Source organism: Danio rerio, chromosome 19 (assembly GCF_049306965.1).
Source record: "Danio rerio strain Tuebingen ecotype United States chromosome 19, GRCz12tu, whole genome shotgun sequence".
Lineage (NCBI taxonomy): Eukaryota > Metazoa > Chordata > Actinopteri > Cypriniformes > Danionidae > Danio > Danio rerio.
In genome coordinates this window covers 3,370,835-3,393,494 of record NC_133194.1, presented here as the reverse complement: position 1 = coordinate 3,393,494, position 22,660 = coordinate 3,370,835, and the positions used below count along the sequence as shown (strand labels likewise).

General features: G+C 34.0%; 1 protein-coding gene across 1 annotated transcript in view; it reads left to right on the top strand.

The window, feature by feature from the left end:
- The window catches only part of bop1 (BOP1 ribosomal biogenesis factor), a 127,095-nt gene that overhangs the window by 78,271 nt on the left and 26,164 nt on the right, over nt 1-22,660 (top strand). The window contains exons 4-10 of the mRNA NM_001077735.2: nt 10,689-10,843; nt 12,635-12,752; nt 14,547-14,648; nt 15,009-15,221; nt 17,975-18,136; nt 18,392-18,472; nt 19,916-19,985. Coding sequence (NP_001071203.1) covers nt 10,689-10,843; nt 12,635-12,752; nt 14,547-14,648; nt 15,009-15,221; nt 17,975-18,136; nt 18,392-18,472; nt 19,916-19,985 — 901 coding nt within the window. The remainder of the gene's footprint in view (nt 1-10,688; nt 10,844-12,634; nt 12,753-14,546; nt 14,649-15,008; nt 15,222-17,974; nt 18,137-18,391; nt 18,473-19,915; nt 19,986-22,660) is intronic.

Below are 22,660 nucleotides of genomic sequence, written 5' to 3'. Positions count from 1 at the left end.
CAGCCAAGGAATTCCGCCACCGTGAGGCAAAGGTCAGGCGAGTGGAGGAGCGGAAAATATGAGGCGCTCTCCTGAAAGACAGACCTGTGGATTTTCCCCGCAGCTCTTCTGACAGCTCCACCAACTTTATTTTCGCCCGCAGCTCTGAGCGAGAACATTGTGGGGATCACTGGTGCTTTTGCTGTTATTGTTGGGTTTTTTTTGGCCTGTTTTGATGGATTATCCTGTCATGCATCTGCCACCACTGACGTCTTGACGGGCCGATGCCACTTTGGCCTGTGAACTCCAGGAACCCAACGGAGAGCCGCGTCCTTTTCTAAAGCAGGCCACCTGCTTGAGTCGTCCACTTAATGATCAGATGCACTCAATCATTCACCGCTGGAGCTCTCAGAAAATACCGTCTGAACGCTGACGGACACCAGACTCGCTCCGGCTCATGAAAATGTGTTGTTGCTTTAAATAAAGTGCTATAGGAGTAGCACAAATGACTTGTTTGCAGTATTTCAAGTCTTCCAAAGTGTATTTACATGTTTACATACACTTACCGGCCACTTTATTAGGTATGCCTTACTGTTAACGGGTTGGACCCCCTTTTACCTTCAAAACTGCCTTTATCCATCGTGGCATAAATTCAACAAGGTACTGGAAATATTCTACAGAGATTTTGCTCCATATTGACATGGTAGCATCGCATAATTGCTGCAGATTTGTCGGCTGCACATCCGTGATGGGAATCTCCCGTTCTGCCACATCTCAAAGGTGCTCTATTGGATTGAGATCTGGTAATTGTGGAGGCCATATGAGTACAGTGAACTGATTGTCATGTTCAAGAAACCAGTCTGAGATGATTCACGCTTTATGACATGGCGCGTTATCCTGCTGGAAGTAGCCATCAGACGAAGGACACTGTGGTCATAATGGGGATGGACATGGTCAGTAACAATACTCGGGTTGGCTGTGGTGTTGACATGGTGATCGGTTGGTATTAATGAGTCCAAAGTGTGCCAAGAAAATATCCCACACACCATTACACCACCAGCCTAAACTGTTGATACGAAGCAGGATGGATCCATGATTTCATGTGGTTGATGCCAATTTCTGACACGACCATCTGAATGTCACAGCAGAAATGGACACTCGTCGGACCAGGCAATGATTTTCCAATGTTTTATTGTCCAATTTTAGCGAGCCTGTGCGAATATACCAGCCTAAACAATGCACAACAAATAATAAATCAGTCATTTTATTAAAAACAAACAGAAAATATAGGAAATATGCACAAGAAAATAAAGTTTAATGTGGCTTCCCTTGGCACTGTTATGTTCTAATGTCCTGACATTTTCTGAAATAACATGGAGGTGACGCTGACGCCACCCTCTCTATTCTATCGTCTATGTGCGAATATATATGAGGATGCGGGTGGTGAGGGAGGTGTCGCGGACATAACTGAGGGCGCAGGTGGTAACGGAGGTGTCGCAGATGCTGCCCTCTCTATACTGCCGCCCTTGGCGGCCGCCTAGGTCGCCTTTATGGACGCGCCGGCACTGGTAGTAATAAAACTCGACCCAGCACAATCAACCTTTCTGCAACATTTTCACATGTCCTAAACAACTAAACTGAAATAATTCACCTTTCTGTGTGTTACATTATGCACATTTGCAATGTTTTGAAATTCTTGGTATATTGCGCATACTAGGATTGTAGATCACACACTAAAATTCCATTTAAATCAAACATGCTCCCTTCAAACTGAAATCATGGTGGAATATCTTGGAATGTCCACTTTGAAGGGAACTGTTTGTTGAATTGAAACGAATGTCTGACGAACCGTCTGACTGATGAATGTCTGACGAACGAATTGAGAACCGCTGCTTTAAGGGAAACACAACATTGATGTTTGACAATTGACTCTGGTTCTCAGAAAGGTTTTAGCGGCTCTCAGTGTGGCCTAATTCTGGCTCTCTCTGAGCTCTCTCAGGCCCCCTTTATGAGTGTCCCTGGTGCACATCTGGGGGGGTCGCGTTCACCCTGTGGCCTGTGAAGCCTGTGAAATGGAGGGGCAGCTCTGTGACTGGCGGACCTGCTGCGTTTGATGTTGTCCTGTAAAAGTGCATTTCATGGGTGAGGTGTTCGAGCAGAGGCGTCGTAAAGCAGCAAACATTACCTCATAACAAACTCCACTTCCTTTTTAAATATGTTAAGACCTGGCTTTAATATAGAGCCTTAATATTTATTGATGTTCAGTGTGTTTAAGAAAATAATACATTGTTATTAAAACCTTTACATCATTTATTTCAGTTATACTGTATATTGAACATGGTTACAGGTCGAGCTGCACGATTCTGGCTAAAACGAGAATCACGATTTATTTATTTATTTATTTATTTATTTTTATTTAATTTAATTTTTTTTATTATAATAATAATAATTCCTTACATTTATATAGCGCTTTTCTGGGCACTCAAAGCACTTTACACAATGGGGGTGAATCTCCTCATACACCACCAGTGTGTCGCATCCACCTGGATGACGCGATGGCAGCCAATTTGCGCCAAACCGCACACCACACACCAGCTGATTGGTGGAGAGGAGACAGAGATGAAGCCAATTGGAATATGGGGATGGTTAGGAGGCCATGATGGACAGAGGCCAGTGGGCAGATTTGGCCTGGATGCCGGGGTTAAACCCCTAATCTTTTTCGTAGGACATCCTGGGATTTTTAATGACTACAGAGAGTCGGGACCTTGGTTTAACGTCTCATCTGAAAGACGGCGCTCACTGAGCAGTATAGCGTCCCCGTCACTATCCTGGGACCCACACAGACCGCAGGTTGGGCGCCCCCTGCTGGCCTCACTAACACTAACACCCTAACTAACACTAACTCACTAGCAACCTAGCTTTCCCATGTGGTCTTCCATCCAGGTACTGACCGGTCGCAGCCCTGCTTAGCTTCAGTGGGCGACCATGTGAGTTGCAGAGAGCTAGCTGCCAGCTAAAATAAAGATCACGACTCTGTAAATGTAAAATAAAGCTTAATATGAGATTGTTCTCAACCATATGGTAAAACAACAATATTAATATTATGTGTGGATCTACTGGTTTCTATAAATATTTATATTCTACTTATAATAATTCAGTACAGCACTATATGAAGACAAAATTACATTTTTAGGTGAATTATACCTTATAAATACAGTATGTGACTCTTTTAACATCATTTGGAGTTGTCCATGTCACTGAGCAACGTGAAAAGACTCCTGTGGTCTGGTGTTAGTAACACATTTCTTTTTTTATTTAGATATCGCAAAAAAAATAGTGTATTTTAGTTCGTTTTGTAAGTTCTTGTGAACTGTGAAATGCTATACTACATAACATGTGGAATTTTAAGTATTTTTATGCATTTTTAAGACATATTATAGCCCTCAAGTATAAGTCAAGGTAGCACTTAATACAATTCAGAACGTCAAAGCAGGTTTACAGATATAAGCATACAAAAAGAAAGTTCAGTGCCTCAAGTAGTTCAGCAGAAATCACATTTTCATGCCCGCAACCACTTGAGTACATAAGAGGAGCCGTAAAATGCTTTGAAAACTGAGGCTGAAGCAGTTTTTCCAGTATGTAAAACTTTTAAATGTGAAGCGTTAATGCGTTTGAGCTCATGATTCACACTAGATTATAATCAGTAGATGGTCAAATTGTATTCAGATGCATCAGTGATTTACAGTGGTTGTTGGTCTGCATTAAATCCTGATGCTGTTATTGATCCCAATACTATTGCACTGCAGTATTTCCTGAAGTGTGCACTTTTCAGTGCGTCGGTGAAGTATGTGAATTGAGATTCAGCCAGTGAGGGTTTTTTCTTCTAAGCTGATAAATGTCACGAAGCCTCAGTGAATATATATTTCAGGATTGACGGTCTGATTTCTCAGGTGGTTTGCGAAGAGGGAATATTTTCCACTTTTTCTTCAAGGAGTTTAATGATGTGGTGTGGAAATATCAGGAAGTCTGACCATCTTCTCTTAAAGAGCCCGTCAAAAACACACATACACAGTCAGCAGTCAGGTCTTGCATCGCGTCATCTTGCGTCCACGCCGCAGTCTGAGCCGGAAGTTGATAAGAGCGAGCGGTAAGAAGCAGATTTTTGTCAGACTGACACTTCATAAAGGCCACATTCAGCTGCTCAATTGAAAGCAGGTGAGCTGAGCGTCTGACTTTTTTTTTTTTTCTTATCTTAAATTGTCCCTCTGAGAAAACTGACACTGAGTTTGACCCCTCAGCCTTTGCAAGCACTTTTTATATATATATATATATATATATATATATATATATATATATATATATATATATATATATATATATATATATATATATACATACATATATACATATATATAACAACAATATATATATATAACAACAATATATATATATATATATATATATATATATATATAACAACAATATATATATATAACAACAATATATATATATATATATATATATATATATATATATATAACAACAATATATATATATAACAACAATATATATATATATATATATATATATATATATATATATATATATATATATATATATATATATATATATATATATATATATATTGTTGTCTAAAATCAAGTTAGTTTTCTTGAATTTGCAAGTCACTCCAGCGGGAGTTGTTCACTGTATCAGTAACAGTTTCTGGATTTGATTATATTTCTGAGGCTTTCTTTCTAGAACAAACACATCGCAATAAACAGAATTTAGTATATGTACTTGCACTGCAATTAATACTTCATTACAATGCACATTGTATAAATACATTGTACTTATGTTTGATTAAATACCTGCATGCAGTTACACCTGTTTTTTATTTCTGTAATTATATTTAGAATTACAGCATTGACCATCCCTTGCACCTTAACCCACCCTTAAACCTACCTATACCACCTAACCTACCCGTATCCCACCTCAAGCGTGTTAGAAGTGTACATGGTATTTATATTTTGATGCAAGTAAATAGTAGTTAAGGCCATTTAATATAAAGTGGGACCCATAGTTTAAATAATTAATTCTCGAGGGCTATCTTATGCATGTTGTGTCTGCTGATTCATGGATCTAATATACTGGTACACATGCAGTTTGTTCTAAGGCTGCATGGTCCTATATTGGTTTAGTTTTCGTGAATGCGCAGGTCATTCCAGTGGGAGTTATTGACTCAGTTTCTGAATTTTATTATAGTTTTTCAATTCAATTCAATTCAGCTTTATTTGTATAGCGCTTTTACAATGTAGATTGTGTCAAAGCAGCTTCACATAAATGGTCATAGTAACTGGAACAGTGTGGTTCAGGTTTTAGTGTTTAAGTTCAGTTCAGTTCAGTTTAGCTCAGTTCAGTGTGATTTAATCATTACTGAGAGTTCAAACACTGAAGAGCAAATTCATCGATGCGTAGCTCTACCAATCCTGAACCATGCGAGGCAGTGGCGACAGCGGAGAGGGAAACAAAAAACTTCACCTGATGGGAGTGAAGAAAAAAAACCTTGAGAGAACCAGACTCAGTTGGCTTTCTTCGGCTTTCTTCCTAAAAAAAAAAAAAAACATGTCACAATAAACAGAATTTAAATAATTATTTATTATAGGCGGGCGGAGTCTGGATTAATTATCTAAGTTACGTGCTGTATCTGCTGATTCTAATACACTGATCTAATACACTGATACACATGCAGTTTTATTTTAAGGCTGCACGATACTTGGAAAATGTGAGATGTTGCATTGTTGAGTGTTGTGATAATGATATTTCTTATGAAACACTATTTTATCAGCCATTTAAAAAACAAAAACAAATTAATAGTCATACTTAAACAGGTAATAGATATTTTTTTCTTATATATATATATATATATATATATATAAACAATGTTAAGGTGCAAATATTTAGAATTTAAAACATCACGAATGACTGAAAACCTCAGTGGAAATTCTGATTCTTATTGGCTGTTAGCCAGTGGAGAGGTGGGGATGAAGAAAGTAAAGGCCTCATCTGATTGGTCAGATTTAATTAACAGCCTATGCATGCAGCACAAAAATGCTTAGCACACATTTATTGCTCGTACTATTATTGCAATTTAATTTTTTTTCCCACAGTTTTACATGGTCATCAAGCTGCAACCCAAATGTTTAGGAACTAAAATATAATTTTAGGAATTATAATTACTTTGTATTTATTTGTAAAGATACACATAAGTAGTGACAGATCAATCATAAGAAAATCACCATCATTTTATTACTGTCATTTAACAAAATGTATGCACTTTTGTGATACCCTCAGCTATTGGCGTCGTCTCTAAAAATAGTCCACAGGTTTGTCCTTGCAACTGGGATGTTTGGTTTCTAAATGTCGTTTTAATTTAGAAGGTTTCATGTTCTCTTGTGAGATCACCTGACTACAAATGACACACTGAGGTTTTAAGCCTTTTTTGTCGTCAATATATGTAAATGCATAGTTTACATATTCGGGGTCGTACTTGTGCTTCGACATTTGTTGCTATAATTAAATGAGATTTCACATCAAACGGTTCGGTTGTCGTGGGCGCATTTTAAAATAAAACTCCGGTATTAGCAAAATAAAACTTAAACATTTTTTAAAAATTAAACTTTAGTTGTTTTTTTGATCACTCACTCCACGACCCACTGAAATTTTCCCGTGACCCACTTTTGGGTTGTGATCCACCAGTTGAGAAACACTGTATTAATTTATATTTATTTTATTATTTATTTATTTTTATTATAGTTGTTTAAATCTATACTTAAATTCAATTGAAAATGTACTATACATTGTTTTGCGCCATGCTGTTTCGAAGTTCGTAATAATAAATATTTAAACAATTACAGTTTACTAATTACTTGTTATTCATTGTGACGTGAATGGATGCAAACTGTCCAAATGTGCAGATCAAACACACACAGAGTAGTGATGAAAAGTTAATTTCACCCTGTTTAACAAAAACCTTAGTAAGTCTCAATGGCAGACCTTTACGGGCCCTCATTTTATGCTCTCTGAAAACCGTGTGAAGGTCCAGTGACAATCCGTGACTCCTCCACACAGGAAGTATCAGATTAGCAGGTCTTACTCTGTTTGGCACCGGTTCCATAGAGTTGGCAAAGATGCCAGGGGCACCAGACAACACAAGCACTTCAGCCGGCCAGACATCCAGATCACTGTACATGTGTCTGCAAGACTTTATATTACATTACAATCAGAATGTCTGAGATGTGCTCGGCTTCAGCCAATCAGACGCAAGTCTTTGAAGATGAGTGTGTGGGCGTGGCCTCGGCAGCTGCTGTTGGCTGTGTACATTTGTTTAAAAGAGAGAAAGTGTGTGTGTTGCTTGTTTTTATATCCCTGTGGGGACTCGAACCTGAAAGCAAACAGACTCTTGGGGACTTGTCATTGTGGGAATCAAAATTGAGCTCCCCTTGGGTAAACGTGCTTATACATCACACAGTTTTGAAAATGTAATGGGTTTCCTGTAAGGGTTGGGTTTAAAGTTGGGGTTGGGGGATTAAATATATACACTTTGTATTGTAGAAACATCATTACATCTACACCAGGATGTAGGAACATGTGTGTGTGTGTGTGTGTGTGTGTGTGTGTGTGTGTGTGTGTGTGTGTGTGTGTGTGTGTTTGTTTGTGTGTGTGTGTGTGTGAGAAAGCGTGACAGCACTGCCCACTCGGACCTAATTGGATATGGTAGGGGTGTTTTTATTGAAATCACTCACAGGTGTAGACCTCGCTTTAAAGTGGCGCTCGCAACCTCTGACAACTTTCAGCTGTCTGCTGTTAGCTGTGTGTGTGTGTGTCTTTCCCAGACAAAGAAATCTCTATTTTCAGACCAAAGCTCTTTGGTTTATTAGCAATGCTTGCTGTGTAATGTTCTTGTGGCGTACTGTAAAGTGGGCGGGTTGGTGGAGCAGTTAACAGTGGGCGTCTGGTTTACTGCACCTGCTCTACTGAGCCTTTACACACAATCACCAGCAAAACCAGTCACAAGTGGTGGGAAAATACAGCATTGCATACAACAAAATAATTAAGAAACCACTTGGAAATTCCCAGTATCGCTGTATTTTTGTTTTATAGTTATATGATGGTCAAATTGGTCAAAACAACGAAAAAGTTCCATGTTTTTATTCAATGTTAGACCATGCTTTAACTTCAGAAGAGGAAAAGCAGACATATTTGGTGGAATAACCCTGATTTTTAAAGACAGCAAATGAAATCAATTGATGTTTTAAGCTATCATCATTTCTCATTATGTAAATGAGAGTGTTTACTTGAAAATTGGAAGGGGATAAATGCTGTTTTGACCTTTTTATACAATAAAACACTGTTTACCCAAACCCTTTCCTATCAAATCAACCTGATCAAGGGTTTTAACTTCCGAAGAGTTAAGAAAGACATATTTGGTTAAATAGCTGATGTTTTCAGCAACCATAATTTTGTAGGTAAAAATATGTAAATGTCAGTATGTTTATTTGGAAATTGGAGGGGGGGAAATGCTGTTGACTTTTATACAATAAAAAAAAAAATCTTACCTATCAAATCGACAATTGTTTAACTTCCCAAGAGTTAAGACAGACATATTTGGTGGAATAACCCTGATTTTCCCCATGGCAGCATATGAAATCAGTTGATATTTTGAGCAATTATCATTTCAAATATCATTTATTTGAAAATTTGAGAGAATAAAGGCTGTTTTGACCTTTTTATACAATAAAACAAACATTTTACCCCAATTTTACCTGTCAAGTCAAGAGTTAAAGACATATATGGTTGAATAACCGTGATTTCTTTTTTTTTTTTTTTCCATGACAGCAAATGAAATCAATTGATATTTTGAGCACTCATCATTTTGGAGGGAAAAATATGTAAATGACCGTTTATTTGAAAATTGGAGGGAAAAATCTGTTAGACTTATACAATTTTACATTTTAACATTTACATTTTACATTTAACATTTTAACTTCTAAAGAGTCAAGAGACATATTTGCTAGAGTAACTTGTTCAATGACAGCAAGTAAAATCAAATATTTTGAGCAATCATCATTTTAGAGGGAAAAGTATGTAAACGTCAGTGTGTTTATTTGAAATTTTGAGAGAAAAAAGGCTGTTTTGACCTTTTTATACAATAAAACAAACATTTTACCCCAATTTTACCTGTCAAATCAAGAGTTAAAGTCAAATTTGGTGGAATAAACCTGATTTTTTTCCCATGACAGCAAACAAAATCAATCGATATTTTTAGCAATAATCATTTTGGAGGGAAAAAAAATATGTAAACGTCAGTGTGTTTATTGGAATTTTGGCAGGGAAACAATGCTGTTTTGACCTTTTTATACAATAATCCACATTTTACCACAACCCTTACCTATCAAATCGACAATATTTTAACTTCAGAAGAGTTAAGACAGACATTTTTGGTGGAATAAGCCTAATTGTCCCATGGCAGCATGTTAAATCAAGTAATGTTTTGAGCAAATTATCATTTTGGAGGGAAAAAATGTGTAAATGTCAGTATGTTTATTTGAAGTTTGGAGAAAAAAAAGGCTATTTTGGTTTTTTATACTTTAAAACACATTTACCTCAACCCTTACCTACTGTACCAAATCCAAATTCTTTTAACTTCTTAATAGTTAAGAGACATTTTGTTGTATAAACCTGATTTTTTTACATGGCAAATGAAATCAATTGATATTTTGAGCAATCATCATTTTGGAGGGAAAAATATGTAAATGACAGTTTATTTGAAAATTGGAGGGAAAAAAATCAGTTTGACTTGTATACAATAAAACAAACATTTTAACTTCTGATGAGTTAAGAGACATATTTGCTAGAGTAACTTGTTCAATGACAGCAAATGAAGTCAATTCATGTTTTGAGCAACTATAATTTTAGAGAGAAAAAATATGTAAATGTCTGTGTTTATTTGAAATCTGGAGGGGAAAAATGCTGTTTTGACCTTTTCATATAATAAACCACATTTTACCCCAACTTTTACCTACCAAATCGACAATATTTAACTTCTGAAGAGTTCAGAAAGACAGATTTGGTGGAATAACACCGGCTTTCTCATGACAACAAATGAAATCAACTGATGTTTTGAGCAACTGTCATTTTGGAGGGAAAGGTATGTAAATGTCAGTGTGTTTATTTGAAATTTGCAGGGGGGGAAAATTAGTTTAGACATTTTTATACAATAAAACAAACATTTTACGTCAATCTTTACCTATCAAATCGACAATCTTTTAACTTCTGAAGAGTTAAGAGAGACATATTTGGTGGAATAACCCTGATTTTTCCATGACCGCAAATTAAATCAAATGATATTTTGAGCAATCAGTATTAATGTAAATCGTCAGCATGTTTATTTGATAATTGAAGAGAAAAAATGTTGTTGACTTTTATACAAACCTTTATTTTACACAAACCCTTACCTATCAAATCAATTAAATTCAAAGAAGTGTGTAGTTATTGTGGACGTTCATCTATTGTCTGTATATTCCTCTAGAAAATAGTAGAAACAGATGTAGAAATGACTATTCCACCGGCGTCACAGCAATGAAAAATATTCCTGTGGTGTTGATCTGGTAACTCAATGAGTTTCGTTCTCTCTGTCCTTTTCTCAGGACATTCGTAACACGGTTGGGAACATCCCGATGGAGTGGTACAAGGATTATCCTCACATCGGATACGACCTGGACGGAAAGAAGATCTTTAAACCGATCAGAAACAAAGATGAGCTGGACGAGTTTCTGGACAAGATGGAGAATCCTGATTACTGGTGAGCAACGTCTGGAGTTTCATTTACACTTATTCAGCTGTGTTGGTATTGAAGACGGGACTGAAAAAACATTGTGGAGGAAACCGCTTTTTCAAGCACCTGCACATTTGAGATATTGAGTAGCTTAAATTTTTTTTAAAAGTGAGAATGAAAACAAACTGCGAAAATCTGTAAAAAATCTTTTGACTTTTATTAATTTTTTTATTTATTTAGTTTTTATTTATTTCATTTTTTGATGTTGTAGTGCTGTATGCAAATGAGCTTATTTAAATAAACGCACAACTTGCGTATTTAAGCAACATTTTAGAAAACTTGTTATTGTTAAAAATATTTGCACTTGGGCAAAACTTCACTCTTAATAGGTTTAAAAAATTAGGCAAGAATTTCATCCATTGTTCAGATTTTTGTGCTAGAAACGTGTGCAGATTAGCATACATTTAATTAAACAACTCATTTAAATTTTAAACAAAATATTTGAATACTTAATAATGTTTTTCAAGTCTTGAGGCAAAACAAAACATATTTTATTAATTTATATTATTTGCTGTTTTTCAAATTTTGCTGTTGATTTAAAAAAAAAATTTATTATTTGCAAGGAAACAGATTTTTGTACTAAGACATATATGCAAATTAGCACAAGTTTAATTAAACTGCCTCATTTTATTAGACTAATATCTGACCCTTATTTTTTTCAGATGTCCGCTTTAACACATCTTTGGCTACAAGATGTAAAAAAAAAAAAATCTTTTTTTAACAAGAAGACAGACTTTTGTGCTAAAAAAATATGCAAATTAGCAGACATTTAGTTAAACAATACCACATTTGCATATTTACACCACAAGTTAGAAAATTTGTAGTACAAAAACATACAGCACTAAATTAGGCTAATATTTGACCCTCATCACCTATTTCAGTCTCCGCTTTAATACATCTTTGGCATCAATATGTTAAAAAAAACTACAAAAAAATGCAATTTAGCACATGTAATTAAACGATACCTAATTTGCATATTTACACTTATGATATATTTAAACTTGTGATACAGAAAAGATTGTATTGCACTAAATTAGGCTAATATTTGACCCTCATCATCTTTTTCAGCGTCCACTTTAACACCTTTGGTTACAAGATGTAAAAAAAAAAAAAACAAGAGAAAAAATATGCAAATTTACACAGATGTAATTAAACAATACCTCATTTACATATTTACACCACATCTTAGAAAACTTGTAGTACAAAACAGATTGTATAGAACTAATTTAGACTAATATTTGACCATCACCTTTTCAGTGTCCACTTTAACACACCTTTGGCTACAAGATGTAAAAAAAGAAAGAAAAAATATGCAAATTAGCACGCATGTAATTAAGCAATACCACTTTTACATATTTACACCACATCTTTAAACATCACCTCATCACCTTTTTCAGTGTCCGCTTTAATACACCTTTGGCTAGATGATGAAAAAAAAAATGCAAATTAGCACACGTAATTAAACAATACCTCATTTGCATATTTACAAAACATCTTAGACAACCTGTAGTACAAATAAAAGATGGTATTGCATGAAATTAGACTAAATTAAACTCATTGCCTTTTCAGTGCCCTTTATAACACACCTTTGGCAACACAATGTAAAAGAAAAACAAGAAAGAAATATGCAAATTAGTACAGATGTAATTGAACAATACTCAATTTGCATATTGGAAAACTTGTAATACAAAAAAGATGGTATTTCCCTAATTGTGACCTATTTCAGTGTCAGCTTTAACACCTGTTTTTCCTGACCAGGCGAACTGTCCAGGACAAGATGACCGGCGCTGATATCCGTCTGTCGGACGAGCAGGTGGATCTGGTCCACCGTCTGCAGCAGGGCAAATTCGGTGACGTCAACTTCAACGAATACGAGGTTTGCCGTTCTGCTCTGTCGCTTTTGTTTTTCTCCATCCGCAAAGTGTCACCTCAACATCTGCAGTCTGTGACAAGCTCTTAAACAGAGCGAGCTTCTAGATAATAACACCAGCGCACGATGGCGGAGTATTTACTGTTCACCGCCGACAAATGAAGTAACGAAACATTAACGCTAGCGCAATTAGCCGTCTGACCTACGCAGGAGGCAATGAGTCTGCATGGTGTCACGCTGCCGCTAATTGCGCTAAACAAGAAGTGAGTCAGTCGTGTTTGGTCGGTCTGCGATCAGTTAGTCGACCTCAAACAGGCTTTTTAAAGAGCGCGAGTGTGAAAAAGCCACCTGTCGTCCCGCTGAGCCTGAGATATAGCACAGATGTTTTCATTTACATGTTGGCAAATTAAAAGTCAACACAAACAGAGCGTTTTTTTTTTTTCTTCTGTGTGGTCACTTCAGATGCTCTTTAGCCGTCTAGTTTTAGCTGATGTCATGTTCTGTTTGTGTTCTGTTTATCAGGGTTCCCACTGAATTTCTGGAGTATCATGGTTTAGTTGCAGACATTGAGAAGTTGATGGGTTTTTATATATAGTCAAAGTCGAAATGATTCGTCCTCCTGTGAAAATTGTTGTTTTTCACATATTTCCCAAATAATGTTTAACAGCAAAGACAATTTCAGAGTATTGCCTGTAATATTTTTTCTTCTTAGAAAAGTTTTTTTTTTAGTTTGGCTCAAATGAAAGCAGTTTTAAACCTTTTTTTTTATAAACAACTTTTCTGCTATTGGCCTACTTAAGAATTTATTTTAATGTCTACAGAACAAACTATTTTTATCCAATAACTTGCCTAATTAAGTTTTTGTTTGTTGATTTGTTTTGTTTTTTGTTTGTTTTAGGTTTTTGTATTTTTTTGTTTAATTTTTTTGTTTTGGTTTGGTTCAATTTTTCTTTTTTTCGTTTTTGTTTTGTTTGTTTTTTATTTTCTTTCCCCTTTTTTGTTTGTTTTGTTTTTTGTTTATTATGTTTTTGTTTGTGATGTATTTTTGTTTTAGTTTTTTATTTGGTTTTATTTTTCTTTTTTTTGTTTTGTTTGTTTTTCATTTTTGTTTTTGTTTGAATTTGTATTGTTTAGTTTCATTTGTAATTTTTGTTTTTTAATTTTTGTTTGTTTTTCATTTTCAGTTTTGTTTGTGTTTGTTTTTTGTTTGTTCAGTTTTTTTTCTTGGGTATTTTTCATTTTTGTCTATATTTATTTTGTTTTTGTTTCGTTTAGTTTTTTTGTTCAGTTTTTTTGTTTGGTAATTTTTCATTTTTATTTTTGTTTGTTTTTCATTTTTTGTTTGTTTTGTTTTTGTTCGTTTTGTGTTTTTGTTTTCAGTTTTTAAATTTTATTTGAATTTTTTTCCAGTTTTTTTGTTTGGTTTTATTTTTCTTTTTTGTTTAGGTTTTTTTTTTGTTTTAGTCTTTTGTTTGTTATTTCATGTTTGTTTGGTTTGATTTATTTGTGTATTATTTGTTAGTTTTTGTTTTTTGTGTGCATTTTTGTTTTAGTTTTGTTTTTGTTTGGTTATATTTTTAATTTTGTTTGTTTCTGTTTTAATATTCTGTCATTTTTTCTGTTTGTTTGTTTTTGTTTTTCTTTCTTTTTTTCATTTTTGTTTGTTTTATTGGTTATTAAAACTACTATATGAACTATTAGTGAAGAACAACAAGACAGAAAGCACCTGTAGGCTTAAACTGATGTGTCTTTTACTTTGCCTTAATATTTTCCTCTTTCTGATTCTCTTTTTTTTTCCAGCCTGCAGTTGATTTCTTCTCCAATGAAGTGATGATCCACCCCGTCACCAACAGGCCTCAGGACAAACGCAGCTTCATTCCCTCGCTAATCGAGAAAGAGAAGGCAAGTCCGCTCTCTTCACGTCTATTTACTGTAGGAAACGGCATTAAAAATAGTCCTGTTTGGTCTCCTAACTGCTCCCAGCTGTGCCGCCTCACAAATAATGAATCCCACATCGTTTTTAAAGTGGAAAACGGTCTGAAGCACAGGCGTAATGGGGCATCTGAAATTGAACGCTGAAAGAAATCAGACCTGCAAACGTTTGTGCTCAAACCTAATGGCCTTTTTTAGATATGGTTGTGTGTCGTGTGTGAAGCGTGGACGTGTAGAGCGAGTGTTTGCGGTAATGACGGCCAACATGTGCTCTCAATCTCCTCAATGATGTGTTTCTGTCCCGCCACTGAATCCGTCTTTCTGCTTTAGGTCGGGAAGTTGGTTCATGCCATTAAAATGGGCTGGATTAAGCCTCGCAGACCCAAGGAAACCACGCCGCAGTATTACGACCTCTGGGCCAAAGAAGACCCCAACAGCATTCTGGGACGCCACAAGATGCACGTCCCAGCACCCAAGATGAAGCTTCCGGGACATGAGGAGTCCTACAACCCTCCTCCAGAATACCTGCTGTCCGAGGAAGAGGTACGTTGTTGGGGAGAAGTTCAGAATAAACATCATTCACGCAATCTGATTTGACCAGCCGCAACCCAGTACTAGGAAACACCCATACACATTCATACACACACAGACCCAGCGACTGTCTTGCTTTGAGGCCACAGTGCTTACCACTGAGCCACCATGCTGCCCAGCTACAGTAGTAGCTTTTTTGGTGTTTTCATTTTTGCTTTTTGTTTTGTATTTTAATTTTGTTTGGTTTTATTTTTCATTAGTTTTTTGTTTTGTTTTTTGTTGCTTTTATTCTTGTTTGTTTTGATTTTGATTTTTTTTTGTTAGTTTTTTATTTCTGTTTTTGTTTGTTTTGTTTTGTTGTGTTATTTTTGTTTGTTGATTTCATATTTGTTTTTGTTTTTGCTTTTCATTATTGCTTTTTGTTTTGTTTGTCTTCTATAATTTTTGTTTGGTTTTGTTTTTCATTCGTTTTTTGTTTTGTTTTTGCTGTTTTCATTTTTGCTTGTTTTGATTTTATATTTTTTTGGTTAGTTTTTCTTTCATTTTTGTTTTTCATTATTTTGTTTTGTTGTAATATTTTTGTTTGGTTTTATTTTTCATTATTTTTTGTTTGTTTTTATTATTTGTTTGCTTTGATTTTATATATGTTTTTTTTGTTCATTTTTTTGTTTGTGTTGTAATATTTTGGTTTGGTTTCATTTTTCATTAGTTGTTTGGTTTGTTTTTGGTTTCATTCTTGTTTGTTTAGTTTTGTTTTTCTTTTTCTTTTTCTTTTTTGTTTGTTGTTTGTGTTTTTCATTAGTTTTTTTTGTTTCTTTATTTTGATTTTATATTTGTTTGTTTTTTGTTTAAGTTTTGTTTTTCTTAGTTTTTTTTGTTTGTTATTTGTGTTTGTTGTAATTTTGTCTAGTTTTATTTTTCATTAGTTTTTGTCTTTTAGTTTTTTGTTGTTTTTTCATTTTTGTTTGTTGATTTTTATATATTTTTTCTTTAAATTTTTTTTGTTTTCATTTGTTTTTTAAAATTTTTTTTGTTTGTGTTTTTTTGTAATTTATGTTTGGTTTAATTTTTCATTAGTTTTTGTTTTCATTCTTGTTTTTTTGTTTTACTTTATATTTGTTTTTGTTTGCTTTGATTTGTTGTGTTTTGTTGTCTTATTTTTGTTTGGTTTTGTTCTTCAATAGTTTGTTTTTGTTTGTTTACTTTTTGTTTTTGTTTGTTTTGATTTTATATTTCTTTAATCTGGCACATAAATGCCAAGTTGTCCAGCTGGGAGTGAAATCAGCGACCTTCTTGCTGTGAGGCCACAGTTCTAACCACTGAGCCACTGTGCTGTCCAGTAGTTCCGGTAGGTCTTGAGCGCACTTCAGCTCCATATCACTACGCTGAATGATTTGAGTTATTTCACAGCTACAACAGTCAAAAATCAGATCAAAACTCAACAGAATGCTTCCATGAGATGTGAGAGAAACTAGTGCTACACAAAATATACACTTCTAGATATTTACTATTCTAAATAAATGAGAAATCATATACAGTTAAAATAGCTTTTCTAAGTTGCACGTTGTATTTATGATGTGCATACCCTCACTTTATGATCGCTTTCAGGACGAGTCTTTATGCAAACTGATCATGCACAAATGTAGTGTTTGCATATAAAAATATAACCGTCAAATGTAAATGATTCAGTGCAGAAAAACACACATTTATCAGAGATGACCAGTGAGGGAATGGCTCCAGTAAAAGTGTGTGATAAGGTTTGTGTATACTCTGCATAGTCTTAGTCTTTATTACACACACTTAAGTTAGAGTAGATAGACTTCTTGTTTTGGAGCGAACTCTTCCTGCAAACTGTGACTGGATGATGACTTCACACCTGCTTCAGCTCCATTAGGCCTGTATGATTTGCCTGCTCGGGATTTGCGTGTGTTTTCCATGCTGTAGTGAACTCTGAGCACGTGCTTCCCCTCCGCAGCTTCATCTTTATATGCAACCAAATTTTGACCCCAATTTTGCCTGCACCTGTTCTCTAGTCAGCCTTTATCCTGAGTTGTCATAACGTTTGCTCTTTGGGGTGTGTGTGTTCTACTGTATGTGTGTGTCTGTGTGTTGTACTTGTTATATGTGGGGTTGCATATTGGATTTGTTGCCTGTGTGTTGCATTTGTTGTATGTTTATTTGTTGTGTGTTGTGTGTGTGTGTGTGTGTGTACGCATGTTGTATTTGTTCTATGCCTGTATGCGTGTTATTTGTTGTATGCATCTTGTATGTGTGTTGTACTTGTGTGTGGGCGTGTTGTATTTTATTTGTTGTGCATGTATGTTGTATTTGGGGTGTGTGTGTGTGTTGTAAATTTTATAATTTTATTAGTTTATAAAATTGTATTTGATTTATTTATTGTGTGTGTGTGTGTGTGTGTGTGTGTGTGTGTGTGTGTTGTATTTTATATTAATTTATTAAATTGTATTTGATTTATTTATTGTGTGTGTGTGTGTGTGTGTGTGTGTGTTGTGTGTGTGTGTGTGTGTGTGTTGTATTTTATATTAATTTATTAAATTGTATTTGATTTATTTATTGTGTGTGTTGTGTGTGTTGTGTGTGTGTTGTATTTTATATTAATTTATTAAATTGTATTTGATTTATTTATTGTGTGTGTGTGTGTGTGTGTGTGTGTGTGTGTGTTGTATTTTATATTAATTTATTAAATTGTATTTGATTTATTTATTGTGTGTGTGTGTGTGTGTGTGTGTGTGTGTGTTCTTCAGAGACTGGCATGGGCTGCACAGGACCCCGAGGACAGAAAGCTGAGTTTCCTCCCGCAGAAGTTCTCGTGTCTGCGAGCCGTTCCTGCATTCTCACGCTTCATTCACGAGCGCTTCGAGCGCTGCCTCGACCTCTACCTGTGTCCCAGACAGAGGAAGATGAGGGTGAGCCGTCTCAAACAAACACACTGTTACACACACAAACACACACACGTAGCATCTGTGAGACCAAACCTAAAGATTCAAAATGAAACAAATGGCCTTATGACATATACATGTATATATCAGACAGAACTTTAATTGTCTTCATTTACCACCCTTTACATGTTTCAAACCTTTATGAGCTTGCTTCACTTCTTTTTGCCTTCAGATGTGTGTTTAAGACACGTTCTGTCCTTTTATTTATTTATTTTCCTCCAGGTGAACGTGAACCCAGAAGACCTGATTCCCAAACTTCCCAAGCCCAAAGACCTGCAGCCGTTCCCCACCACACAGTCTCTGGTACGTCACGTTCCTGCAGTCTGACTGCGATTATGAAGACGTGTAGATTTGATGCTGCTGTTATTTCTGGACTAGACTCTATATAATGGCGAGCTCGGGAAACCTAATGACTTGCTGTCCCGCGTGGGTGAAAGAGATCAGAAGATGAATATTTGTGTTGTTGAAAGCGTAGAGTTTTGAGACAGCTATAAAGCGGGTTTGTCTGTCGTTCTTTTGGACTGGATTAAGAGGAGAACTAAATCCGTGCGCTTGGTGATTAAACTGAGAAACTACAGACAAAAACACTGCGGTATTTTAGACACCTGTCAGTTTTGAGATTTGGGGCTTTTGAGTTTGTTTTCTTTGGAAAGTTTAATGGAAATGCTCATGATTTATTTTTGTTTTGTTTTGCACTGAGAGCCTCCCAAATCTCTAATTTAAATAAATATTTTCTGTAGGAAGCTTCACAATATTAAATTTGTGCTCTAAATTAGTCATCTTAACATTAGTAGCTTAAATTTATATTTTAGGGAAAAATATGAAATAAAAAAAAACAATCAAGAGAAACAAAAATACAATTATATAAAATTTTGTTGATTTATTTATTTATACATATATATATATATATATATATATATAATAAAAATATATAAATCAAAACAGTACTTTAATAATAATATTCATATTAACATATAAATAAAAACAGTACAAAAGTAATAATAAAATATATAAATCAATACCAATATTAAAATAATATTAATTAAATATTAATTAAAAACCACTACAAAAAAAACTATAAAAAACGATTAATAATTAATTACGATTAACAATTAATAATTTGCATGAACTTAAATATATTCTCTTTCTATTTCTAACAATGTTCGGTGACTAGAAAATAATTTTAATTAATATATCTGTTTAATAAATCTGTTATATATTTATAAATATATAGTCTGTTCACTGAGAAATGGTTAAAAATATTAATTTCAAAATGGGCTGTACTCGTTTATGCGGAGCGCTATGTTCATGTATATATGCATGTATATAATTTGCCTGTTAATAATCAATTTTTTATTGACAAAATAGTAAAAATCTTTGCCAAAACAGTAAAAAAAAAAAATTTTTAAACGTATTTCCATCCAATGTTAAGTCTTGTTTCAAATCAGAATGCATATTTAAATGCATAAATTGAGTGCATAAAAATGCATATTTATTTAAATATGAATTAAATATAAAATATTTTAATAATTAAATAAATATGCATTTATTCATTACATGCTTAATGTGCATTTAATTAAATATTAAATACGTATTTAATTAAATATCAAATGCATATTTGATGAAATATTAAATGCATATTTACCATAATATTTTAAAAAAAATAGTTTGCAATGTCAACTTTTTTTTATTAACTATTAGTTAGCTCTACTATTACTCATTATGTTTGTGTGTTGTGTGTATCAGGTGTATCGTGGTCACTCCAGTCTGGTCCGGAGCATCAGTGTTTCTCCCAGCGGTCAGTGGCTGGTGTCTGGTGAGTCTCTGTTATTTATTCTCCCTGATGATGATGTGAAATGTGATCATTCATGATCATCTTCTTGGCATGGTGTTTTTGTTGTTGTTTGTTTTGGTGTGCTCTGAGATGTTGCAGAACAAGTCACGCATTATGGAGTTTAGCTTTTGTCCTTTTTTTAATGTTTCCACCTGTTTTCCCATTATTCTTCCAGCTTTCTCTGTGCTAAATGTTTATGCTCTAAATGTATTGGAAGTATATGTACAGATGTACAGTGCTGTGAAAAAGTGTTTGCCCCCTCAGAGTTTTCGTATTTTTTTGCAAGGAATATTTTTATATTTTATATTTATTTATTCATATATAAAAAAAATAAAAAATTCAATCATAAAAATATCTCAATTGAAACAATTTCTATATCTCTGTTTTTAATGCTATGGAAAGAAATTGGCATAACTTAAAATAAGTAAAAACAAGGTAGAAATGTGTCAAATATATTTTTACATTTTAATTATTATTAATATTATAGTTATATATATATATATATATATATATATATATATATATATATAAATCAATATATTAATTAAAACAGTACTAAAATATTAATAATATAAATAATTATATAAATCAAACCAACTACTAAAAATAATAATATTACTAAAAACTATTACTAAAATAATAATAAAATATAAAAATGAAAATCAGAACTAAAATAATAATAATAATAATTCATAAATAAAATAAACGTACAAAAAAATTAAAATATATATAAATCAAAACCAGTACAAAATAATAATAATAATAATAATAATAGATATATCAATTAAAACAGTACTAATACAATAATAATAATAAAAAAATATATAAATCAAAAAAGTACTAAAATAATAATAATTATAAATATAAATTATAAATTAAACCGTACTAATATAATAATAATAATAATATAAATATATAAGTCAAAACAAGTACTTAAATAATAATAAAAATAATAATAATACAAATATATAAATTAAAGCAGTACTAATATATTAATAATAATAATATATAAATCAAAACCACTGCTAAAAAATAATATTAATGAAATGTATATAAATCAAAACCAGTGCAAATAATAATAATAATATTAAAATACATTGCCTATATAAAATCATCATACCCCTTTGAAATAGTTCCTTTGCAGGTGATTGCTTGCACCTCAGCAAGTTTATAATGTTTTACTTTAAGAAGCTGCTCACTTTACCAAACCAGGCATTTCGCTGATTAATTTTGATGAATCCTTGCATTTATTTCAATGATATTTTTACGTTAATGATGAGGATTATAATGTTTAAGTGTAGCTTAAAAAACATTTGACTTCATTTATGTTATTTTCCAGGATGTAATATGAGAAAGTGTATAGGTTTTCATAGGGTATGAGGATTTTCTATAGGCACTGTATATACATTAAAACCAGCTCAAACTGTTCATAATAAAAATTAATAAATAATAAAACAGTAGTGTCTGAGTGCTGTTAAAATAACAGTAGGATTTCCCTCATGAGAGCAGAAAGGCCTCTCAGGAGTGCAGTCTGTTGATCATTATCCATATTTTAAGTCGGTGGTTCTTCAGATACATAAATGCACGCTATAATTCGCAGTATTCCCTCAGTAGAGCCGCCATCTGATTGCTATTAACCGGAGGAGGGATATAAATTACTCGAACGCAGCGAGTAGAAAAAAAGGCATCATTTTAATAACAGCAGCAGTCGATTCCACTCAGCGTTACCGATGGGAGCCGAGCAGCCAAATCCACAAACCCAAATCACATTCGTACAGTATGAAAATGCGGTCAAATTTGCCATCTGATTTGAATGAGGAGATCCAGGTAACAATGGCGGCCTTTCAAGCGCACCAAACGCCAGCGCTTTCCCACAACGCACCGAGATCGAGGCGAGTTTAGTGGCAATATCAGCTCAGCCGTCCATAACAAAAGAAGTTCATAAAGCGCATATGCAAAAACCACTACAGTCAGGCCTCGCTCTTTTTGTCTGGCAGTAAAATATATTAAAGCGCTAATAAAATGCTCTTTCCCATAGTAAAAACAAAAATGGCAGTTGACAAACCTCCCAGGCTTTACATCAGTTTGTGTTTTAATAGAGATCATTTCTTCCATGTCAATGGGCTGGGTGCTGATAATAAAGTCTTTTGTCCTGGGATTTCATGCAGGGGTTTCTCAGTTTTAGTTTGCTGATTTGGGAATTGAAAGTTTGTACCAGTTTATTATTAATGGAGGAAAAGACAGATATGTACTCTCTTAGTGATGTTTACAGTCAAATGTCATTCATGTTGGTGTATTTAAAGGCGTAGTTCATATAAAAATCATATCATTTACTTTTACCTGTAGTGATCTAAGGCAGGGATTCCCAAACTTTTCAGGCCGCGACCCCCAAAATGACAATGCCAGTGACTCGTGACCCCCAATATCCTCTGAGGTGGTTATAAATACAGAAACCTTGCATGCAATGGCGCACACACACCAATAAACCCAAGTCTATTCTTCTTTTAATTTTTTTTTTTATGTATGAGAGCTGATAATGGGCCACAAAGTTTAACCAGGTGTTATGAAATCTGCTGCATCTGACGCTATTGCTGTGTCTTTAATACAGTGCAATTACCCCAGGGGTTGCAATCCAATAGAAGTAGTAACTATAAGCT